The following is a 20,953-nucleotide window of genomic DNA, read 5'->3' on the forward strand; positions in this document are numbered from 1 at the left end:
ATATGAAATAACTGCTTCACATCTGTTGGGATCTGTGAACAGGATGACCATAATGTAATCTGTTGCCTATGTTTGTGTTTGACAGTACCTGATGAGGTGCGGGGGAAAACGAGTGTGACTTATACTCAGAACAATGCTTTTACCATTACATGTGAGGAATTAAAGCCATTTCAGTGGAAGGGAAAAGAGAACTGGTACATTGCAACGATCACTGGGTCTGAGGCAAAACAAAAAAAACAAAAAAAATGCAATTTTACATTTGCGGACCTCAGCTATTTAGCAGACTACACAGTTCAGGTACGTTATTCAACATTCATACAGTAAAACCTAATGTATTGACTATGCTGTAATATATTGTGGCATTAGATACTGCTGAATGAAATGCTCTATGTACTGTATGTAGATGAGTTAAACAGAAGATGTAGAAATGGTGTTTCACCAGTATGTCTCTCAGGTAATGTGTTCACATAGTCAGGATGATCATTAACGAGAGTATTGGCTTGATTATTGTGCGTTCCTGTTAACCCAGTGGGTTTGTGGGGACCAGGAACTATTGTGGTGGAAGGATCATACATGAATGTCTTCTTTTTTCAGATCTTTACATACAATGGGAAATACACGAGTAAACGGATAGAAACACACATTACTACTCGCTGTAAGTAGTTTTACATTTCCAGAATCTTATGCAGAAGCCAGCAATAAATATACTCAAGTCAGACTGATTGAAATGATACACTTTGTATGAATATGACCTTTCTCTGACTCCAATTAACAAAATAATATTACTTTGATGAACTGTATGAACAAGTGGCCATTTATCCCTCCTCCTCCCTCCATTCATTGTAGGCTGAACAGCATTCAGTGTTGCTTTTACATTGTTGAGTAAATGCCCCTTTACCACTCTTCTCATCTGTTTTCAGACAATGACAAAGCTGTGATTGGGTTCCTTGTGTTCCTCATCATCCTGACGTCTCTGGCGCTCATCTTCGTTCTCTACAAGATCTACATCCTGCAGCGCAAGAAGTCCAAGTAAGTATTTAGTCAGTCCCTGTCTGACAGGAAGTCTCTAAATGCTACAGTAGGCTTCAGATTACCTTCAGATTGTATTTGAAGAGGTAGCTGTGTAAGTAGTAGCTTCGTTAGATCCATTCTAGTTTGGCTATTTAGTGCTGTAGATTATACGGTAGAGGGTGGTATTCAACCATACAGTAGATCTGCTATCCTCTGATATTACTGTTTGTTCCACAGCAACAATGATGAACAGATTGAGCTGATTCAGCCAAGTAAGTGAATATTTCTTCCAATTTGATCAGATTGAGACGCTCTTAAACAAAGCCATCTACTTTAAGTGCATAGAGTCACTCGCTTGCTGAACTCCATCAATTGAATGAGTAGATGTCCTATGACTGTTGCAAGACTATAGACTCTTCTACCCTTTGAACTCTCTCCATTAAAACCTTTCAAAAATATACAATCTCTTCCTGTTCCTGTATGTTGGGGTTGTCATTGATTGGTGTTTCCTAGGTGATGAGGAGAACCTGCTGAACGTGGAGCCAATCGGATCTGAGGTGCTTCTGGACGCCTACAAGAGGAAAATCGCTGATGAGGGACGTCTTTTCCTCCAGGAGTTTCAGGTGAATGTTAGAATCCCACAACCTCCTGGCCAATCAGCAGTCTTAGACACTTAGGAAAAGACACAAACAAAGGAACGTTAGAAATCAAATGGTAAATTACTGGATTTACTGTTTCTTTCGCGATGTGTTGAGTCTATTTCTAGGGCAGATACTTACATTTACATTTACATTTAAGTCATTTAGCAGACTTACTGTATGTTTCCCAGACACCTAACCTCAGCTCCAGTGATTCCACCATTCAGCTCACAGATCCCATCTCTCCCTACAGAGCATCCCCAGGATCTTCAGCCGCAACACGGTCAGAGAGGCCAAGAAGTCCTGCAACCAGCCCAAGAACCGCTACGTAGACATCCTACCATGTAAGTGGTCCTATATGAACACTGCTGTCTGAAGGCGGAACACATTATCCTATATGAACACTGCTGTCCCCAGGTAGAACACATTATCCTATATGAACACTGCTGTCCCAAGGCAGAAGACATTATCCTATGTGAACACTGCTGTCCCAAGGCAGAACACATTATCCTATATGAACACTGCTGTCCCAAGGCGGAACACATTATCCTATGTGAACACTGCTGTCCCAAGGCGGAACACATTATCCTATATGAACACTGCTGTCCCCAGGTAGAACACATTATCCTATATGAACACTGCTGTCCCCAGGCAGAAGACATTATCCTATATGAACACTGCTGTCCCCAGGTAGAACACATTATCCTATATGAACACTGCTGTCCCAAGGCAGAAGACATTATCCTATATGAACACTGCTGTCTGAAGGCAGAACACATTATCCTATATGGACACTGCTGTCCCAAGGCAGACACATTATCCTATATGAACACTGCTGTCCCAAGGCAGAAGATATTATCCTATATGAACACTGCTGTCCCCAGGTAGAACACATTATCCTATATGAACACTGCTGTCCCCAGGCAGAAGACATTATCCTATATGAACACTGCTGTCCCCAGGTAGAACACATTATCCTATATGAACACTGCTGTCCCAAGGCAGAAGACATTATCCTATATGAACACTGCTGTCTGAAGGCAGAACACATTATCCTATATGGACACTGCTGTCCCAAGGCAGACACATTATCCTATATGAACACTGCTGTCCCAAGGCAGAAGACATTATTCTATATGAACACTGCTGTCTGAAGGCAGAACACATTATCCTATATGAACACTGCTGTCCCAAGGCGGAACACATTATCCTATATGAACACTGCTGTCTGAAGGCAGAACACATTATCCTATATGAACACTGCTGTCCCCAGGTAGAACACATTATCCTATATGAACACTGCTGTCCCCAGGCAGAAGACATTATCCTATATGAACACTGCTGTCCCCAGGTAGAACACATTATCCTATATGAACACTGCTGTCCCAAGGCAGAAGACATTATCCTATATGAACACTGCTGTCTGAAGGCAGAACACATTATCCTATATGAACACTACTGTCCCAAGGCAGACACATTATCCTATATGAACACTGATGTCCCAAGGCAGAAGACATTATCCTATATGAACACTGCTGTCTGAAGGCAGAACACATTATCCTATATGAACACTGCTGTCCCAAGGCGGAACACATTATCCTATATGAACACTGCTGTCCCAAGGCGGAACACATTATCCTATATGAACACTGCTGTCCCAAGGCGGAACACATTATCCTATATGAACACTGCTGTCTGAAGGCAGAACACATTATCCTATATGAACACTGCTGTCCCCAGGTAGAACACATTATCCTATATGAACACTGCTGTCTGAAGGCAGAACACATTATCCTATATGAACACTGCTGTCTGAAGGCAGAACACATTATCCTATATGAACACTGCTGTCTGAAGGCAGAACACATTATCCTATATGAACACTGCTGTCTGAAGGCAGAACACATTATCCTATATGAACACTGCTGTCCCAAGGCAGAAGACATTATCCTATGTGAACACTGCTGTCCCAAGGCGGAACACATTATCCTATATGAACACTGCTGTCTGAAGGCAGAACACATTATCCTATATGAACACTGCTGTCCGAAGGCAGAACACATTATCCTATATGAACACTGCTGTCCCAAGGCAGAACACATTATCCTATATGAACACTGCTGTCCCAAGGCAGAACACATTATCCTATATGAACACTGCTGTCCCAAGGCAGACACATTATCCTATATGAACACTGCTGTCTGAAGGCAGAACACATTATCCTATATGAACACTGCTGTCCCCAGGTAGAACACATTATCCTATATGAACACTGCTGTCTGAAGGCGGAACACATTATCCTATATGAACACTGCTGTCCCCAGGTAGAACACATTATCCTATATGAACACTGCTGTCTGAAGGCGGAACACATTATCCTATATGAACACTGCTGTCCCCAGGTAGAACACATTATCCTATATGAACACTGCTGTCTGAAGGCGGAACACATTATCCTATGTGAACACTGCTGTCCCAAGGCAGAACACATTATCCTATATGAACACTGCTGTCCCAAGGCGGAACACATTATCCTATGTGAACACTGCTGTCCCAAGGCGGAACACATGATCCTATATGAACACTGCTGCCTGAAGGCAGAACACATTATCCTATATGAACACTGCTGTCCCCAGGTAGAACACATTATCCTATATGAACACTGCTGTCCCCAGGTAGAACACATTATCCTATATGAACACTGCTGTCCCCAGGTAGAACACATTATCCTATATGAACACTGCTGTCTGAAGGCAGAACACATTATCCTATATGAACACTGCTGTCTGAAGGCAGAACACATTATCCTATATGAACACTGCTGTCTGAAGGCAGAACACATGATCCTATATCAACACTGCTGTCCCCAGGTAGAACACATTATCCTATATGAACACTGCTGTCTGAAGGCAGAACACATTATCCTATATGAACACTGCTGTCTGAAGGCAGAACACATTATCCTATATGAACACTGCTGTCCCAAGGCAAAACACCTGATCCTATGTGAACACTGCTCCTCTCAGATCAGTGAAGTTATTTCCTTATGTCTCGGTCCAATCAGACGACTACAACCGTGTCCAGCTGACCAGTGGTAATGGAGAGACTGGCTGTGACTACATCAACGCCAGCTTCATCGACGTAAGGAACACCCGTTTGGTTATTCGCTTTTAACAGTCATGTTATCTCATAATTTACCTACATGGCAAAATAGTAAACATATAGTGATTACTATACATAGTAATTAGTAATGATACCAACTTATTTTGTACCTATTGTGTGCTGTGCCAAATTGTCTTTCGTTACAGGGTTTCAAGGAGTCTAAGAAGTACATCGCAGCTCAAGGTTAAGGGCTGTTTTTACTGATGATTATCTTTACACACTGAATCGTGTAGTGTTGGGTTGGCCTTGCGTCTTTATTCTGCAACGTTGTGTGTGTGTGTGTGTGTGTGTGTGTGTGTGTGTGTGTGTGTGTGTGTGTGTGTGTGTGTGTGTGTGTGTGTGTGTGTGTGTGTGTGTGTGTGTGTGTGTGTGTGTGTGTGGCAGGTCCCAAGGAAGAGACAGTGGGGGATTTCTGGAGGATGGTTTGGGAGCAACAGTCCTCTATCATCGTCATGGTAACACGTTGTGAGGAGAGTAACAGGGTAAGCAAATAACAGTAAAACGGTTATGTTTATACACTTAACACGTTTGTGTGCATGTTGCTTGGGTTTGCAAAGCAGAGCTTCCTTTCGATTACACCCACGGCTCAAACCAGAACAACAGGAAAAGACAGCTCGTCCTCTGAAGATATTTTCCTATGACATTTAACTGGCATTTAACTGTTTCCGTGTTGTTTTTCCCCTGTAGAACAAGTGTGCCCAGTACTGGCCGTCTCCTGAAAGGGACGTGGAGATCTTTGAGGGGTTTGTTGTGAAGCTGAACAGAGAAGAGCACTGTCCCGATTACATCATCCGTCACCTCAGCTTGACCAACGTGAGTCAATATTCACAGGGTTAATACAGCGATATCTGTTATTTTTAAATACACAAACACGGTAGTTCCTCTCTTGATAAAGATACTCTGTCACAACTGCCAAAACTAAACTAAAATTATATATCAAAGTCACTGAATGTCTGATTAGGATTAAGATACAAATGGTATGAAGTTGGCTGGTCACCCCATGCACCTCTATACAGATGTAGGATATTCATTTGATCACCCTGTTGTTGCAGGAAATGCAAACCTGTATTTGAGTTTTAAAAAGGCTTTTAAAGTTTGTAATTTCCACTTTAAAATGTCAGACTTAATTTGCCCTAACAAAAAATACACCAACCCCTACAAAAATGTCCATTAATTATATTCCACACCATAATTCAGATTTCCTGTTACTGGAGGATTATTTTCTTGCTGTGAGAAACTGGTCAAATTAAGATCCTACACCTGTATGTACGTGTGGTGTGTGTGTGTGTGTGTGTGTAGAAGAGGGAGAAGAGTGCAGAGAGGGAGGTGACCCACATCCAGTTCACCAGCTGGCCAGACCACGGCGTGCCGGGAGAGCCACACCTCCTGCTGAAGCTGAGGCGCCGCGTCAACGCCTTCAAGAACCTCTTTAGTGGACCCATAGTCATCCACTGCAGGTAGAAAACAACACACACACACACACACACACACACACACACACACACACACACACACACACACACACACACACACACACACACACACAGGATTGTACTTTACATTTGTTGATCTCTCTTTATTCAAAATATGTTTTGTTTTTTTTAGTTGCCATTTTTCTATACTGTTGGGAGTTTTTGTGTCCAGAATGAGATATTTGTCGGTGATTGTTCATAATTTGACCATACTACTTTGTGCAGCGCTGGAGTGGGGAGAACAGGCACCTACATGGGCATTGATGCCATGATGGAGGGGCTGGAGGCTGAGGGCAGAGTGGACATCTACGGATACGTGGTCAAGCTACGGCGCCAGAGATGCCTCATGGTTCAAGTGGAGGTAAGTTGTCATCACATTAGACTATGAGTTTCTATCCATTAGACTATGATATGTATATTAACCTGTGTGTATTATTAAGTATTAATGTGTATATTAACCTGTGTGTATTATTAAGTATTAATGTGTATATTAACCTGTGTGTATTATTAAGTATTAATGTGTGTATTAACCTGTGTGTATTATTAAGTATTAATGTGTATATTAACCTGTGTGTATTATTAAGTATTAATGTGTATATTAACCTGTGTGTATTATTAGGGAATTAATGTGTATATTAACCTGTGTGTATTATTAAGTATTAATGTGTGTATTAACCTGTGTGTATTATTAAGTATTAATGTGTATATTAACCTGTGTGTATTATTAAGTATTAATGTGTGTATTAACCTGTGTGTATTATTAAGTATTAATGTGTATATTAACCTGTGTGTATTATTAAGTATTAATGTGTATATTAACCTGTGTGTATTATTAAGTATTAATGTGTATATTAACCTGTGTGTATTATTAAGTATTAATGTGTATATTAACCTGTGTGTATTATTAGGGAATTAATGTGTGTATTAACCTGTGTGTATTATTAAGTATTAATGTGTGTATTAACCTGTGTGTATTATTAAGTATTAATGTGTATATTAACCTGTGTGTATTATTAAGTATTAATGTGTATATTAACCTATGTGTATTATTACGTATTAATGTGTGTATTAACCTGTGTGTATTATTAGGGAATTAATGTGTGTATTAACCTGTGTGTATTATTAAGTATTAATGTGTATATTAACCTGTGTGTATTATTAGGGAATTAATGTGTGTATTAACCTGTGTGTATTATTACGTATTAATGTATGTTAACCTGTGTGTATTATTACGTATTAATGTATGTTAACCTGTGTGTATTATTACGTATTAAGGTGTGTATTAATGTGTGTATTATTGTGTATTAATGTGTGTATTATTAAGTATTAATGTATGTTAACCTGTGTGTATTATTACGTATTAAGGTGTGTATTAATGTGTGTATTATTGTGTATTAATGTGTGTATTATTAAGTATTAATGTGTGTTAACCTGTGTGTATTATTGTGTATTAATGTGTGTATTATTGTGTATTATTGTGTGTGTTATTAGGTATTAATGTGTGTTAACCTGTGTGTATTATTACGTATTAAGGTGTGTATTAATGTGTGTATTATTGTGTATTAATGTGTGTGTTATTAGGTATTAATGTGTATTAACCTGTGTGTATTATTACGTATTAAGGTGTGTATTAATGTGTGTATTATTGTGTATTAATGTGTGTATTATTAAGTATTAATGTGTGTTAACCTGTGTGTATTATTGTGTATTAATGTGTGTATTATTGTGTATTATTGTGTGTGTTATTAGGTATTAATGTGTGTTAACCTGTGTGTATTATTACGTATTAAGGTGTGTATTAATGTGTGTATTATTGTGTATTAATGTGTGTGTTATTAGGTATTAATGTGTATTAACCTGTGTGTATTATTACGTATTAAGGTGTGTATTAATGTGTGTATTATTGTGTATTAATGTGTGTATTATTAAGTAGTAATGTGTGTTAACCTGTGTGTATTATTGTGTATTAATGTGTGTATTATTGTGTATTATTGTGTGTGTTATTAGGTATTAATGTGTGTATTAACCTGTGTGTATTATTACGTATTAAGGTGTGTATTAATGTGTGTAATATTATGTATTATTGTGTGTGTTATTAGGTATTAATGTGTGTATTAACCTGTGTGTATTATTACGTATTAAGGTGTGTATTAATGTGTGCAATATTATGTATTAGTGTGTGTGTTATTAGGTATTAATGTGTGTATTATTGTGTATTAATGTGTGCAATATTATGTATTAGTGTGTGTGTTATTAGGTATTAATGTGTGTATTATTATGTATTAGTGTGTGTGTTATTAGGTATTAATGTGTGTATTATTGTGTATTAATGTGTGTGTTATTAGGTATTAATGTGTGTATTATTGTGTATTAATGTGTGTGTTATTAGGTATTAATGTGTGTATTATTGTGTATTAATGTGTGTGTTATTAGGTATTAATGTGTGTATTAACCTGTGTGTATTATTACGTATTAAGGTGTGTATTAATGTGTGTATTATTGTGTATTAATGTGTGTGTTATTAGGTATTAATGTGTGTATTATTGTGTATTAATGTGTGTGTTATTAGGTATTAATGTGTGTATTATTGTGTATTAATGTGTGTGTTATTAGGTATTAATGTGTGTATTATTGTGTATTAATGTGTGTGTTATTAGGTATTAATGTGTGTATTATTGTGTATTAATGTGTGTGTTATTAGGTATTAATGTGTGTATTATTGTGTATTAATGTGTGTGTTATTAGGTATTAATGTGTGTATTATTGTGTATTAATGTGTGTGTTATTAGGTATTAATGTGTGTTAACCTGTGTGTCCGGTCAGGCTCAGTACATCCTGATCCATCAGGCTCTGATAGAACACAACCAGTTTGGAGAGACAGAGATCTCCCTGGCAGAGCTGCACCCAACACTGTGCACACTCAAACAGAGAGACCCCGGTAACGAGCCTACTCTGCTGGAGGCAGAGTTCCAGGTCAGTCTAACTTATTCACTTATTCCTTCTGTTATTACTTCCTGTCCCTTCATCTATTACTTCCTGTCCCTTCATCCATTCTTGCTTCCCTCCGTCATTTCTTCCCTTCTTCCCATCCACTGTTCCATTCCCTTCTTTCCTATGTAATAAAAGTGTTATCAGAGTACTTCAACTAGTTTTCTGTGACCATTCTGTGATGTAGAGACTTCCACTGTACAAGAACTGGCGGACATTCAACACGGGGATCAACGAGGAGAACAAGAAGAAAAACCGCTCCTCTTCTGTTATTCCATGTGAGTACAGCATTCAGCCAGATCCAGCACAGTATCGTTTGTTGTTTATAATAATTATAATACATTTAAGTTTAGTTCTATTAATTGTCCAAAAGTACGGCCCTCTTTCTCACTCTATATTTCCATAAAATCTTCACAAAAATGTCTTACTGTATGTCATTCCCAAACATTCTATGACCTTATGAAAATGTGAAAATGACCATGTTTTTTTTTTAAAGATGTCATTCTTCCTTGGGGTGTATATGAACTGAATGTAATAGGATTTCATTCTTCCTTGGGGTGTATATGAACTGAATGTAATAGGATTTCATGTTGCTAAAACGCTTTCAGTTTCACTTTAAGAATTGTTCCTTGAAGAGTTCCTCAGAGAGGTTTCACTTCCTAAAACTGACTGGTATTTGAAACCATTCCAATCAGACGATTACAACAGGGTTCTGGTGAAGCTAGAGGACGAGATCAGCCATGACCAGGACGACGATAACGATGATGATGACTCTTCTGACGAAGAGGACGAGGAGTCCACCAAATACATCAACGCCACACAGATAGATGTACATACCACATTTTACATTTGAGAAATTTTAAGTAATTTAACAAACACAAGATTATTGATGTGAGACAAAATGATTTTCAGTCAAAATGGGATTGAATCCTGAAGTATGTTCATCTCGCTTAGGGTTACTGGTGTCAGAGGAGTCTGATAGCAGCCCAGGGTCCTCTAGCCAACACCACAGGAGACTTCTGGCAGATGGTCTTCCAGAAGAAGGTCAATACCATCGTCATGCTGTCAGACCTCACAGAGGGAGACCAGGTGGGTCCCACAACAAGGGGTGGGGGGGGGTCTAAGAACCTCTATTATACAGCAGTGCTATTCTAATGCATTGTGTGGATGTATTGTTTGAGTCAGTCTGTGTTTTTCTCTGCATGCGTAGGAGTTCTGTTCAGCGTACTGGGGAGAGGAAAAGAAAACCTTCAGGGACATCGAGGTGGAGTTGAAGGCCACAGAAACCCTCCCAGCGTACACCACTCGCAGTCTCCAAATCCGTCACCCTAAGGTAACTGGTAACTAACCGTAGGGAATGTCTAGGGGCTGTTCCCACTTATGTACGTCAGACAATGTGATAACTCTCCTCCAAAAAAAAGTATCTTCATTAAGAACTTAAGGAAATTAAAATGTGTTTGTGTCAACTTTGTCACTGTTTTAATATTGGCCTTTGAATCCAAGAAAGACCATGTATTATGAAAGGTAAATAAAGTGAACTTGACGAAACCCATAATACTGTATTACCTTGTACCCCTGGACATTTTAATTTTACCTTTATTTAACTAGGCAAGTCAGTTAAGAACAAATTCTTATTTTCAATGACAGCCCTTGGAACAGTGGGTTAACTGCCTGTTCAGGGGCAGAACGACAGGATTGTACTGTGTCAGCTCAGGGGTTTGAACTTGCAACCTTCTGGTTACTAGTCCACCGCTCTAACCACTAGGCTACCCTGCCGCCCCAGTACTCAGTACTGGCACTCCTTGGATGTGTTGTGTTACTATTTCCTTTTTTATTTAGCAAATATTTGTCTTACTGTTGGGAATGGGCTCTCAAGTAAGCTTTTCACTGTAATGTCTACACCTGTAGTATTCGACGCATGTGACCAATAAAATGTGATTTGAAAAAGAAAACATCCTGTGTCCCTACAGAGGAAAGACAGTCGGCAGGTGAAACAGTACCAGTTCCTGAAGTGGGCGGGACGAGAACTCCCAGAGAAGCCTCAGGATTTGATGGACATGATCAAGAACATCAAGCAGACCTGTGGCTATGGCAACAGCAAGGCAGAGAGGAGCCTACCTGTTGTGGTCCACTGCAAGTGAGTCACAGTCTCGACATTCTAGACATTGTTTTACATATCTGCCTGCTCTTGGAGGCATCTGGATTTGTAAGATGAGTCAAAACCCTACTCTTTACTGAATCAAAACCCTACTCTTTACTGAATCAAAACCCTACTCTTTACTGAGTCATTGCCCTACTATTAACTGAGTCAATGCCCTACTCTTTACAGAGTCAATGCCCTACTCTTTACAGAGTCAATGCCCTACTCTTTACAGAGTCAATGCCCTACTCTTTACAGAGTCAATGCCCTACTCTTTACTGAGTCAAAGCCCTACTCTTTACAGAGTCAATGCCCTACTCTTTACAGAGTCAATGCCCTACTCTTTACAGAGTCAATGCCCTACTCTTTACAGAGTCAATGCCCTACTCTTTACAGAGTCAATGCCCTACTCTTTACAGAGTCAATGCCCTACTCTTTACAGAGTCAATGCCCTACTCTTTACTGAGTCAAAGCCCTACTCTTTACTGAGTCAAAGCCCTACTCTTTACTGAGTCATTGCCCTACTATTTACTGAGTCAATGCCCTACTCTTTACTGAGTCAACGCCCTACTCTTTACTGAGTCAATGCACTACACTTTATTGAATCAATGCCCTACTCTTTACTGAATCAATGCCCTACTCTTTACTGAGTCAAACCCCTACTCTTTACTGAGTCAATGCCCTCCATCTCTCCATCTTCTCACAGTGATGGCTCGTCTCGCTCCGGGGTCTTCTGTGCGTTGTGGAACATCATGGACAGTGCCGAGACAGAGAAACTGGTTGACGTGTTCCAGGTGGCCAAGGCTCTGCGCAAGGAGAGGCAAGGCATGATCCACAGCCTAGTAAGTAGGACACATGTTGGCCTACTGTACCCTGGTCTGAACAAATACTGTTGCACATTTCCAAATTGTATTGTGGGTATGATGTACAAGGTCGTAAATGTGTCAAATGCAACATGCATTAGGACTATCTGTTGGCTTCTGTTCCAAGGTAGCTTATCATCTAGTTCAGCCACGGTCTCAATGAGGATTGTCCCTAGAACGGTGAGTGTTGGTATGGTTCTCTCTCTCACCGCTCGCTGTCTGTCTGTCTGTCTGTCTGTCTGTCTGTCTGTCTGTCTGTCTGTCTGTCACCCTGTCAGGAGCAGTACCAGTTTCTGTATGACGCCGTGGAGGGATCGTTTCCTATTCAGAACGGGGAAGTGAAGCAGTCGGCCACCGCCCCAGCTACAGCAGCTGACTCCATCCAGGTCGTCAACGAGACCAAAGCAGAGCAGCCTGCCAGCGCTACCACAGCCACCCAGCAGGGGGCAGAGGTGGTGAAGGAGGCAGTAGAGAGCACTCCCCTAGTGGCAGGGAAAGAAGCAGATGCTGCAGCAGAGGGCAATGAGGATGAGGCTGAAGAGCCAGGTAGCCCTACAGAGAAAACCCCTCTGGAGGGGTCTAGTAACGGCCCCGCTGTCACCCTGGAGGTGTGACAGAACCTATATAAAGACGCTTGAATGGGATATAAGTACTTCAGTGCCTTTTACAGTGTTAGTGTTCAGTGGTCAGTAGAGGGATATAGGAGAGTTGGTATACTTGGTTTAATTACTCCTTGAATGTATTATACATGTAAAGCTTTCATTTGAAGTTAACATGTGTTTTGAAATGGATTTTTATGCCATTTAAAAAAATGTTATTATAGCTTTATTTCTGTAAAATTATGACTTGGCGTATTTTCAGATTCAAACTAAGGGCTTTTTTTTTCAATCCATATCGTGGAAATTCAGCACAAAAGCCAAATTCACATTTTTGAAAGGGAATATTCCTGCTTTGGCAGAGACGGCCTTCACTGTAATATGTCGGCTCAATTGGAAATTATCTTTACATTTTGACCACGAAATCTGTAACGCTTCAGCGATATGGTTTGAATAGAGCCCTAAATTATGTATCGGGGCCATGGTAGGGTAAACTGTGTTAGAAATTGCAAAATGTGTGCTATTTTGACAAGCAAAGTAAAATGGAAAACTTTGCACTACATTGCTGTTTTCAAACTACAGTTCTTTTATTTTTGCTTTTTTAGTATATATTGATAAATGGTTAAGTGAAGGCTGTCATTTTAATATTAGGTTCGCTATTTTCTGTACTATCATAAGCGTAAATCAAATTTGTATATTAATTTAGAATAAGCAGTACTTTTGTTCTGAAATAAAGGAGTGTCAAAACATTTCACAGTGAATTCAAAATCTTCTAAAGATAATTATGCTGCTGCCCCTCGGCTGTTAGTACACCATGTCCACCTCCTTCCTCTTGCTGTGAAAACACAGTGAGCAGTTGGCCGAACGCTTTGACCAGAAGAAAATATTCACTGCGGCGTGCTGAGCTTTGATTGTAAAAGTCACGCTGGACAACAGTATCTGCTAACTGACAGAGCACATATGTAAACTGGCTCAAACCAAGTAGCCTAAGCCATTTAAACCACTTCGTTCTATAGATTTGCTAGTGAATTTAATGGTATAATTTTGTATTCCTAACGTGGACATCTATGTGATGTAACTGAATTAGGGTGGGTAAACCCAGTGTTTCTTAAAACTGCAATACTCCGGCCAGACACAAGGTGTCGCCCAAGTACAGGACACTTCATTGGGATGAGTAGACAGTATCCACTTGTCAGCTTTCCAGTGTATCTACTGAAGGCAAGTCTCAGTCATTCTAGTGTTAAGCACAGTACATAGTGCAAATACTCGCTACTTGTAGCTTGAAACTGCATGTGATTTTAACACAGAAAATATATTTGTAACACACCTGGCTTTAAAAACATTTAAAATGGTTGCATGGTATAATATTTATTTATTTTTCGTGAACTGAACATTTTTCCAGTACTTCATTGCTGAAATCAATATCAAAGGCGAACACAGTGACACATTTAAGACGCACAAGGGCACAAATGTGATACTGATAGTTGACACAGATTCAGAACCATTCAGATTTAAAATACTTAGTGATGTTCCACTGAGAACATGACTGAGGATCATAAAGCGAAACCCATTTGACTTGCGAGAACTCAATTCTCAATTTAATTCACTCCTGTTCACTCATTTTTTTCAGCAGCAATACCTATTTAAGCATCATTATTTGCTTGTAAAAGTTGCATATTCTATCAAAAGTATACTCACGGCCCTGTTAAGTGTTATGTTTTCAAAATGCATATTGTTGTTCGTGGGTGACCTACTGACCACAGGAGATTGGTGGCACCTTAATTGAGGAGGACGGGCTCGTGTTAATGACTGGAGCAGAATCAGTAGAACGGTATTAAATACAACAATGACATGGTTTCCATGGTTTCCAGGTGTGTTTGATGCCATTCCATTCGCTCTGTTCCAACCATTATTAGAAGCCGTCCTCCCGTCAGCAGCCTCCACTGACACTGACTCTTCCATAACCAACAGTAACAGAGGGCTTTGCACTGCCACATCGCAGAGATCAACAAACGGAAATGGGATAGTGATCGTTTTGAAGTAACTGGACTGTTGCAGTGCTGAGACCAGAGTTAAACCAAATAGATTCAGTAACAGTCTCATTGGACAGGAGATGAACCGGACACCGCCTGTCCTGTGGAATACAGGTGAAGGGCATCATTCAGTGGAGGTTGGTGGCACCTTAATTGGGGAGGACGGGCTCTTGGTAATGGATGGAGCGGAATTGGTGGAATGGTATTAAACACATGGCTTCCATGGTTTCCAGGTGTCTGATGCCATTCCATTCGCTCCATTCCAGACATTCTTATGAGCCGTCCTCCCCTTGGCAGCCTCCACCGGTGCACACCTAGCTAAAGAGTAAGGGGTTAATTCAATCCGTGGCGCTGAAGATCCGCGCTGTAGCTCAACTTAAATTGGAAGGTCATTTCCAATTGAACCGACATATGCAGTGTTTACCATGAATGTGGGAACATTGCCTTTAAATTTCTAGAGCGCTGCAGTGCAGATCATCAGTGCTAGGGATTGATTCATTATTTAATACGCTGTTATTCAACACAGTCTTTGTGACACTTATCAGTGGGATGCTAGTTACACCACAGAGAAAACCGGCTATGTGGCACTGAAGAATTCTCAGGTTGTAAGCAATTTTTGGTGTAGCAATATAATTTTCAGAGCTTATATCACTTTTACCTGGAAAACCCGCAAACAATCATAATTGTTTAGCATAGTTTTGGTGAGAAATATAACACTAGGATTCAGTACAATTCTCCTTCTTAAAAGGGGTCCAAAACACACATCTGCCCCTGTGTGTTTCCTAGGTAACCTGCAGCTAATAAGGAAACACATTTGTTTCCCCCATAAAATACACAAGGAAACTTTGTAGGTCAGTCAAACATGGGTCTTTCTCCAGTCCCTCAAAGTTGTTACTCTGCATCTTTAGATATAGCATAACATAGTTAGCCTGCCTGTTGTAATCCTTCTGGCGGGGAAGTGCTTTTAAATACTGCATGAATGCTGCATAAACAAAATGTAGTAGGCCAGTTCTCAAAAAGCACCGTTGATCGTCATAAATAATATTTAACTCCCATGTGCAGAAGTACTGTAAGGAAACAGAAGTTAGTTCTGGGGTCTCTGTCTACCCGTTGGCGTGAGTAGTATAAGGGGCTAGATTCAGATCAGTTCTGCCTGTCAGAGGTGTAACAGCGTTGGAGCTGTTGAATCAGCAAGCGTCTCCTGGCGTTCTACCTATCGTGGACATGGCCATTGGATGTGCCCGAGTTGGATTAGTAATAACCCCATGCAGCCTTGTTACAAGTTGGAACACAGGAATGTGTTGTAATCTACACCTCCAAGGCCGATAGAAATCCTCCTCATTTCTGAACCTCCTAATGCAGGGGGGGATTTGAGAACGGGTGTGGTTTTGTGACTATGACGACAAGAGAGAGCTGCTCACAGATTTGACAGTTCCAACGCAGAGACACCTCCGATATCGCCTAAACAAAAACAATGAAACAGCAGTTGTCCGTTTGGGCCAGTTAGCGCTGGAACTGACTGAATCTGGGCCTAACAAGCAGTCTTCTTGGCTATCAACGTTTCCTGTGTCACTTGATCCCGTTGAATATATTATTTTTCCCTCTCTGATCCACCCATGCTCTGACATTTCCACGCGGTTGGGCAACTGACAAGCCATCACATGGGACTGAGTCTAGACCTGGGTACTGGTACCACAAAGCAGCAACACACAAAACCAAAACCAGATTCACCATGACCATCCTCTCCAACTCAGCACCTCTTCAGAGCTTCTCAAAAATGTTCTGTCCCACCTGTCTCCGGTCCCAGCCAGGGACCAGTTAATCAGAACAGGACCAGGAACAATACAATAGACCTCCCCCTTGTTGTCCTCTGATACGTCACTCTGTCCGACAATACCTGCCAGCCCTCCTGTCCTTCCTTTCTTTTGTGGCTCAGACCTAGACCGAAAATGGGCCCGTCTGACCCTGTGTGCTGTGTTCCACCTCCTCAAATCCCACCTCAAACCAGTTCAGACCAGTTTAAAACCAGCCCAGACCAGTTCAAACCAGCTCCCTGCACCTTAGGAGACATAGCCTAGGACAACCAGCAATGTTGGGACACTGTCTGTGTCTGCTTTGACTCGAGTTAATACCACACATCCCCCTCTGGGTTACTTGGTCTTGGCTTTGCTTTCTGGCGTTGCTCCTCCGTTGGATGCGGTGGGGATCTTGGCAGTTTCGGGTCTCTTGGTGGCGATTTCGGGGCAGGGCTTAGATTTGGGTGGGGAGTCAGGCTCCCAGAGGAAGAACTCGTGCAGGAGGGTGTTGACACTCTCGGGACACTCCATCATCACCATGTGACTGCCCTCGTTGATTATCTTCAGGAAGGCCAGCAGCAGGATCTGAGCGGAGACAGGGAGGTTAGATTAGGTTCAGGTTTTATGTTTTAAAGCTGGGCATAGAGTTAGGTTTAAAGGTAGGGTTAGAGTTGGCGTTAAGGTTTCCCGCTCACCTCCGCCATGCGTTGATCTTCCTCTATGGGAACAAACTTGTCGTACATGCCGTGCACCAGCAGGATGGGCACTGGGATCTCTGCATGATAAACCTCGTCCCCCTCTGGCCAGTACTGACCACTCATCATGGCACGCAGCACAAAGGAGGACACGTTGAAGGCATTGTTGTCCTTCAACAGCTGTTTCTCCTTCGCACCCTGACGGGCAAACCCAGCCCTGATGCAGAGGAGAGGAAGATGAGAGAGTGAGTGGAGGAGCATAAGAAATCATACTTGAACAACATACAGTAAGCTGAAAGCTTTTTGTACGGAATTTTGACTGTATTGAAGTAGGCCTGGGAGCAGAGGAGGCTCCTCAGAGGAGGATGGGGAGGACCATCCTACTTGGCAAATGCCATTTTAAAAAGTTATCCTTTTCAGATAAAACTTTACAAAATATATGTCAACAAATAACTGATTAAAACACACTTTTTTTGCAATGGTCTACAGTAGCCTCAACAGCACTCTGTAGGGTAGCACCATGGTGTAGTCGGAGGACAGCTATTTTCCCTGCTACATTGACTTCAATACAAAACCATGGTTCTCAACCCTAGCCATAGACTTACACAGTAATTATGACAACTTTCATCCTCCAACCTACCAGAGCTCGTGCAGTATGAACTGACATGTTGTCCATCCAATCAAAGGATCAGATTATTAATTTGGTACTGAAAGCATAAGCTACAGCTAGCTAGCACTTTGAAAGACAATAGTTGAACAGTTTTGAACAAATACATTTTGAGAGAGAGAGATGTTTTTGTATTTTATCTTCTGAGTTTACTTTTCACTTACTCAGCAACTAGCTAATGCAGCTAATTTAGCCTACTCAACAACCTGACTCAAACAGAGTGGAATGCTATTTATGTTAGCTAGCTGGCTAAGGCTATCCAACACTGCAAGTCAAGGTAAGCTTTCGGTTTTATAAAAGTATTGCCACCGGGGTAACTGCTTGCTGTACACTGCACTGCGTGATTGTACACATGTATTGGATTGTGGGTTTACAAACGCATCAGTTCTAGTTTGTTAAAAGGATCCTCCCCTTTTTTTTCAATTTTTGCCTAAAATGACTTGCCCAAATCTAACTGCCTGTAACTCAGGCCCTGAGGCAAGGATATGCATATTATTGGTTCCATTTGAAAGGAAACACTTTGACGTTTGTGGAAATGTGGAAAAAGGAATGTAGGAGAATATAACACAATAGATATGGTAAAAGATAATATAAAAGAAAAAATACAACTGTTCTCTTTTGTATTTTTTTTGTACCATCATTTCTGAAAAGCAAGAGAAAGGCCATAATGTATTATTCTAGCCCAGCTGAAATTTAGATTTTGGCCACTAGATGGCAGCAATCTATGTGCAAGGTTTTAGACTAATCCAATAAACCATTGCATTTCTGTTCAAAATGTTGTATCAAGACTGCCCAAATGTGCCTAATTTGTTTATTAATAACTTTTCGTGTTCAAAACTGTGCACTCTCCTCAAACAATAGCATGGTATTCTTTCACTGTAATAGCTACTGTAAACCGGACAGAGCAGTTAGATTAACAAGAATTTAAGCTTTCTGCCAATATCAGATATGGGAAATGTTGGGAAATGTTCTTGTTACTTACAACCTCATGCACATCACATTAGCCAATGTTAGCTCAACCATCCCGTGGAAGGGACACTGATCCCGAAGAAGTTTGAATGTACTATAACGTTAACATGGTGACAACAATGTAGCGGTTAGCCAGAGCTGCCAACTCTCACACATTTGACCCTCTTCACATGCCACAGCTCTTATATACACTACATGACCAAAAGTATATGGACACCTGCTTGTCAAATATATCATTACATAAATCATGGGCATTAATATGGAGTTGGTCCCCCCTTTTGCTGCTACAACAGCCTCCACTAGCTGTTGGAATATTGCTGATGAGACTTGCTTCCATTCAGCTATAAGAGCATTAGTGAGGTCAGGCACTGATTTTGGGCGATTAGGCCTGACTCGAAGTCGGCGTTCCAATTCATCCCAAAGGTGTTCGATGGGGTCGAGGTCAGGGCTCTGTGCAGGCCAGTCAAGTTCTTCCACGCCAATCTCAACAAACCATTTTGGTACGGACCTCGCTTTATGCATGGGGGCATTGTCATGCTGAAAGAGGAAAGGGCCTTCCCCAAACTGTTGCCACAAAGTTGGAAGCACAGAATTCTAAAAAGTCTAGAAAGTCATTGTATTCTGTAGCGAACTAAGGGGGCCTAGCCCGAACCTTGAAAAACAGCCCCAGACCATTATTCCTCCTCCACTAAATTTTACAGTTGCCACTATGCATTCGGTCAGGAAACGTTCTCCTGGCATCTGCCAAACCCAGAATCATCTGTCGGACTACCAGATGGTGAAGTGTGATTTATCAATCCAGAGAACGCGTTTCCACTGTTTCAGAGTCCAATGGCTGCGATCTTTACACAACTCCAGCCAACGCTAGATTGAGCATGGTGATCTTAGGCTTGAGTGCGGCTGTTCGGTGCCATGGACACAGTTCTTGCGCTGACATTGCTTCCAGAGGCAGTTTGGAACTCGGTAGTGAGCGTTGAAACCAAGGACAGAAGATTTTTTACGCGGTCCCGTTCTGTGAGTTTGTGTGGCTTACCACTTCGCTGACCCGTTGTTGATCCTAGGAGGTTTCCACTACACAAAACAGCACGAACAGTAGATCAAGGCAGCTCTAGCAGGGCAGAAATGTGAGCACTTCAGTTAGGCCATTCTACTGCCAATGTTTGTCTATGGAGAATGCATGGCTGTGTGCTTGATTTCTATACACCTGTCAGCACCGGGTGGCTGAAATAGCTGAATACACTCATTTGAAGGGGTGTCCAAATACTTTTGTATATATAGTTTATCTCCCGCATAGAAAAATGCTGTTTTCATTTTTCTTATAAGTCAGCGCGTTAGCTTTTGAACTGTGCTGCCTCCAAGGTGTTCTGAAATCAGAGCGCCTGAGCCTGCAATGTAACATCACGAGCGGAACCGGTTTCATTGTCCTGTCACAGCACTGTGACCCGTGACACATTGAAGCATATGATAGGTCTAGTTATGTAAGGAATCAAGTGGATTGGACGCACATTTTAAAGAAACGCTCCAAAATGCTGAATGGAAAGACAACGTTCTCCGCCGAGTTTATAAAACTGTAAAAAGCGCAGCACGGTAGAGCTGTTTTATGTACAATGTTATCAACAAAACCAGGTTGCTGTTCCTCCCGTCCCAGAATGCAGCCCTTTGACAGCATGTACTAAAGTCGATTTAACCATCACTTGCATTGGGCTCCTCTTTTGGTGATTGGTATTTTGACTGTGACAACGAAAAGGCAGCAGACAGACCTACAGCATGTTTTATCAGGGAAGTTTGGTCGGGTTACCTGATGCGGAACTATGAAATTGATTATGCCAAACAGATTGTGAACCCAAGTGTTTAATTCTAGAGGGGGGGGGGGGGGTTAGGGTCATCTTGTCTAAAGAAGATTTTATTATCTATTTACTTTAT

At 41.1% G+C, this 20,953-nt stretch overlaps 2 protein-coding genes across 8 annotated transcripts in view; one reads left to right on the top strand and one right to left on the bottom strand.

Moving 5' to 3' along the window:
• The window catches only part of ptprc (protein tyrosine phosphatase receptor type C), a 31,044-nt gene extending 17,425 nt beyond the window's left edge, over nt 1-13,619 (top strand). For all 7 annotated transcript variants that reach the window (XM_064936035.1, XM_064936036.1, XM_064936037.1 and 4 more), the window contains 20 exons: nt 86-297; nt 595-655; nt 921-1,029; nt 1,249-1,283; nt 1,525-1,634; nt 1,903-1,993; nt 4,714-4,790; nt 4,958-4,994; nt 5,196-5,293; nt 5,499-5,624; nt 6,111-6,268; nt 6,509-6,644; nt 9,107-9,256; nt 9,459-9,549; nt 9,967-10,100; nt 10,226-10,360; nt 10,482-10,604; nt 11,242-11,408; nt 12,118-12,253; nt 12,553-13,619. In XM_064936035.1, coding sequence (XP_064792107.1) covers nt 86-297; nt 595-655; nt 921-1,029; nt 1,249-1,283; nt 1,525-1,634; nt 1,903-1,993; nt 4,714-4,790; nt 4,958-4,994; nt 5,196-5,293; nt 5,499-5,624; nt 6,111-6,268; nt 6,509-6,644; nt 9,107-9,256; nt 9,459-9,549; nt 9,967-10,100; nt 10,226-10,360; nt 10,482-10,604; nt 11,242-11,408; nt 12,118-12,253; nt 12,553-12,888 — 2,522 coding nt within the window. In that variant the 3' untranslated portion in view covers nt 12,889-13,619. The remainder of the gene's footprint in view (nt 1-85; nt 298-594; nt 656-920; nt 1,030-1,248; nt 1,284-1,524; nt 1,635-1,902; nt 1,994-4,713; nt 4,791-4,957; nt 4,995-5,195; nt 5,294-5,498; nt 5,625-6,110; nt 6,269-6,508; nt 6,645-9,106; nt 9,257-9,458; nt 9,550-9,966; nt 10,101-10,225; nt 10,361-10,481; nt 10,605-11,241; nt 11,409-12,117; nt 12,254-12,552) is intronic.
• A 599-nt stretch (nt 13,620-14,218) lies between these two features.
• The window catches only part of abhd8b (abhydrolase domain containing 8b), a 19,661-nt gene continuing 12,926 nt past the window's right edge, over nt 14,219-20,953 (bottom strand). The window contains exons 4-5 of the mRNA XM_064936043.1: nt 17,395-17,611; nt 14,219-17,284 (exon numbers count right to left, since the gene is read on the bottom strand). Of these exons, the coding sequence (XP_064792115.1) occupies nt 17,054-17,284; nt 17,395-17,611 (448 nt within the window). The 3' untranslated portion in view covers nt 14,219-17,053. The remainder of the gene's footprint in view (nt 17,285-17,394; nt 17,612-20,953) is intronic.

Source organism: Oncorhynchus masou, chromosome 24 (genome assembly GCF_036934945.1).
Source record: "Oncorhynchus masou masou isolate Uvic2021 chromosome 24, UVic_Omas_1.1, whole genome shotgun sequence".
NCBI lineage: Eukaryota > Metazoa > Chordata > Actinopteri > Salmoniformes > Salmonidae > Oncorhynchus > Oncorhynchus masou.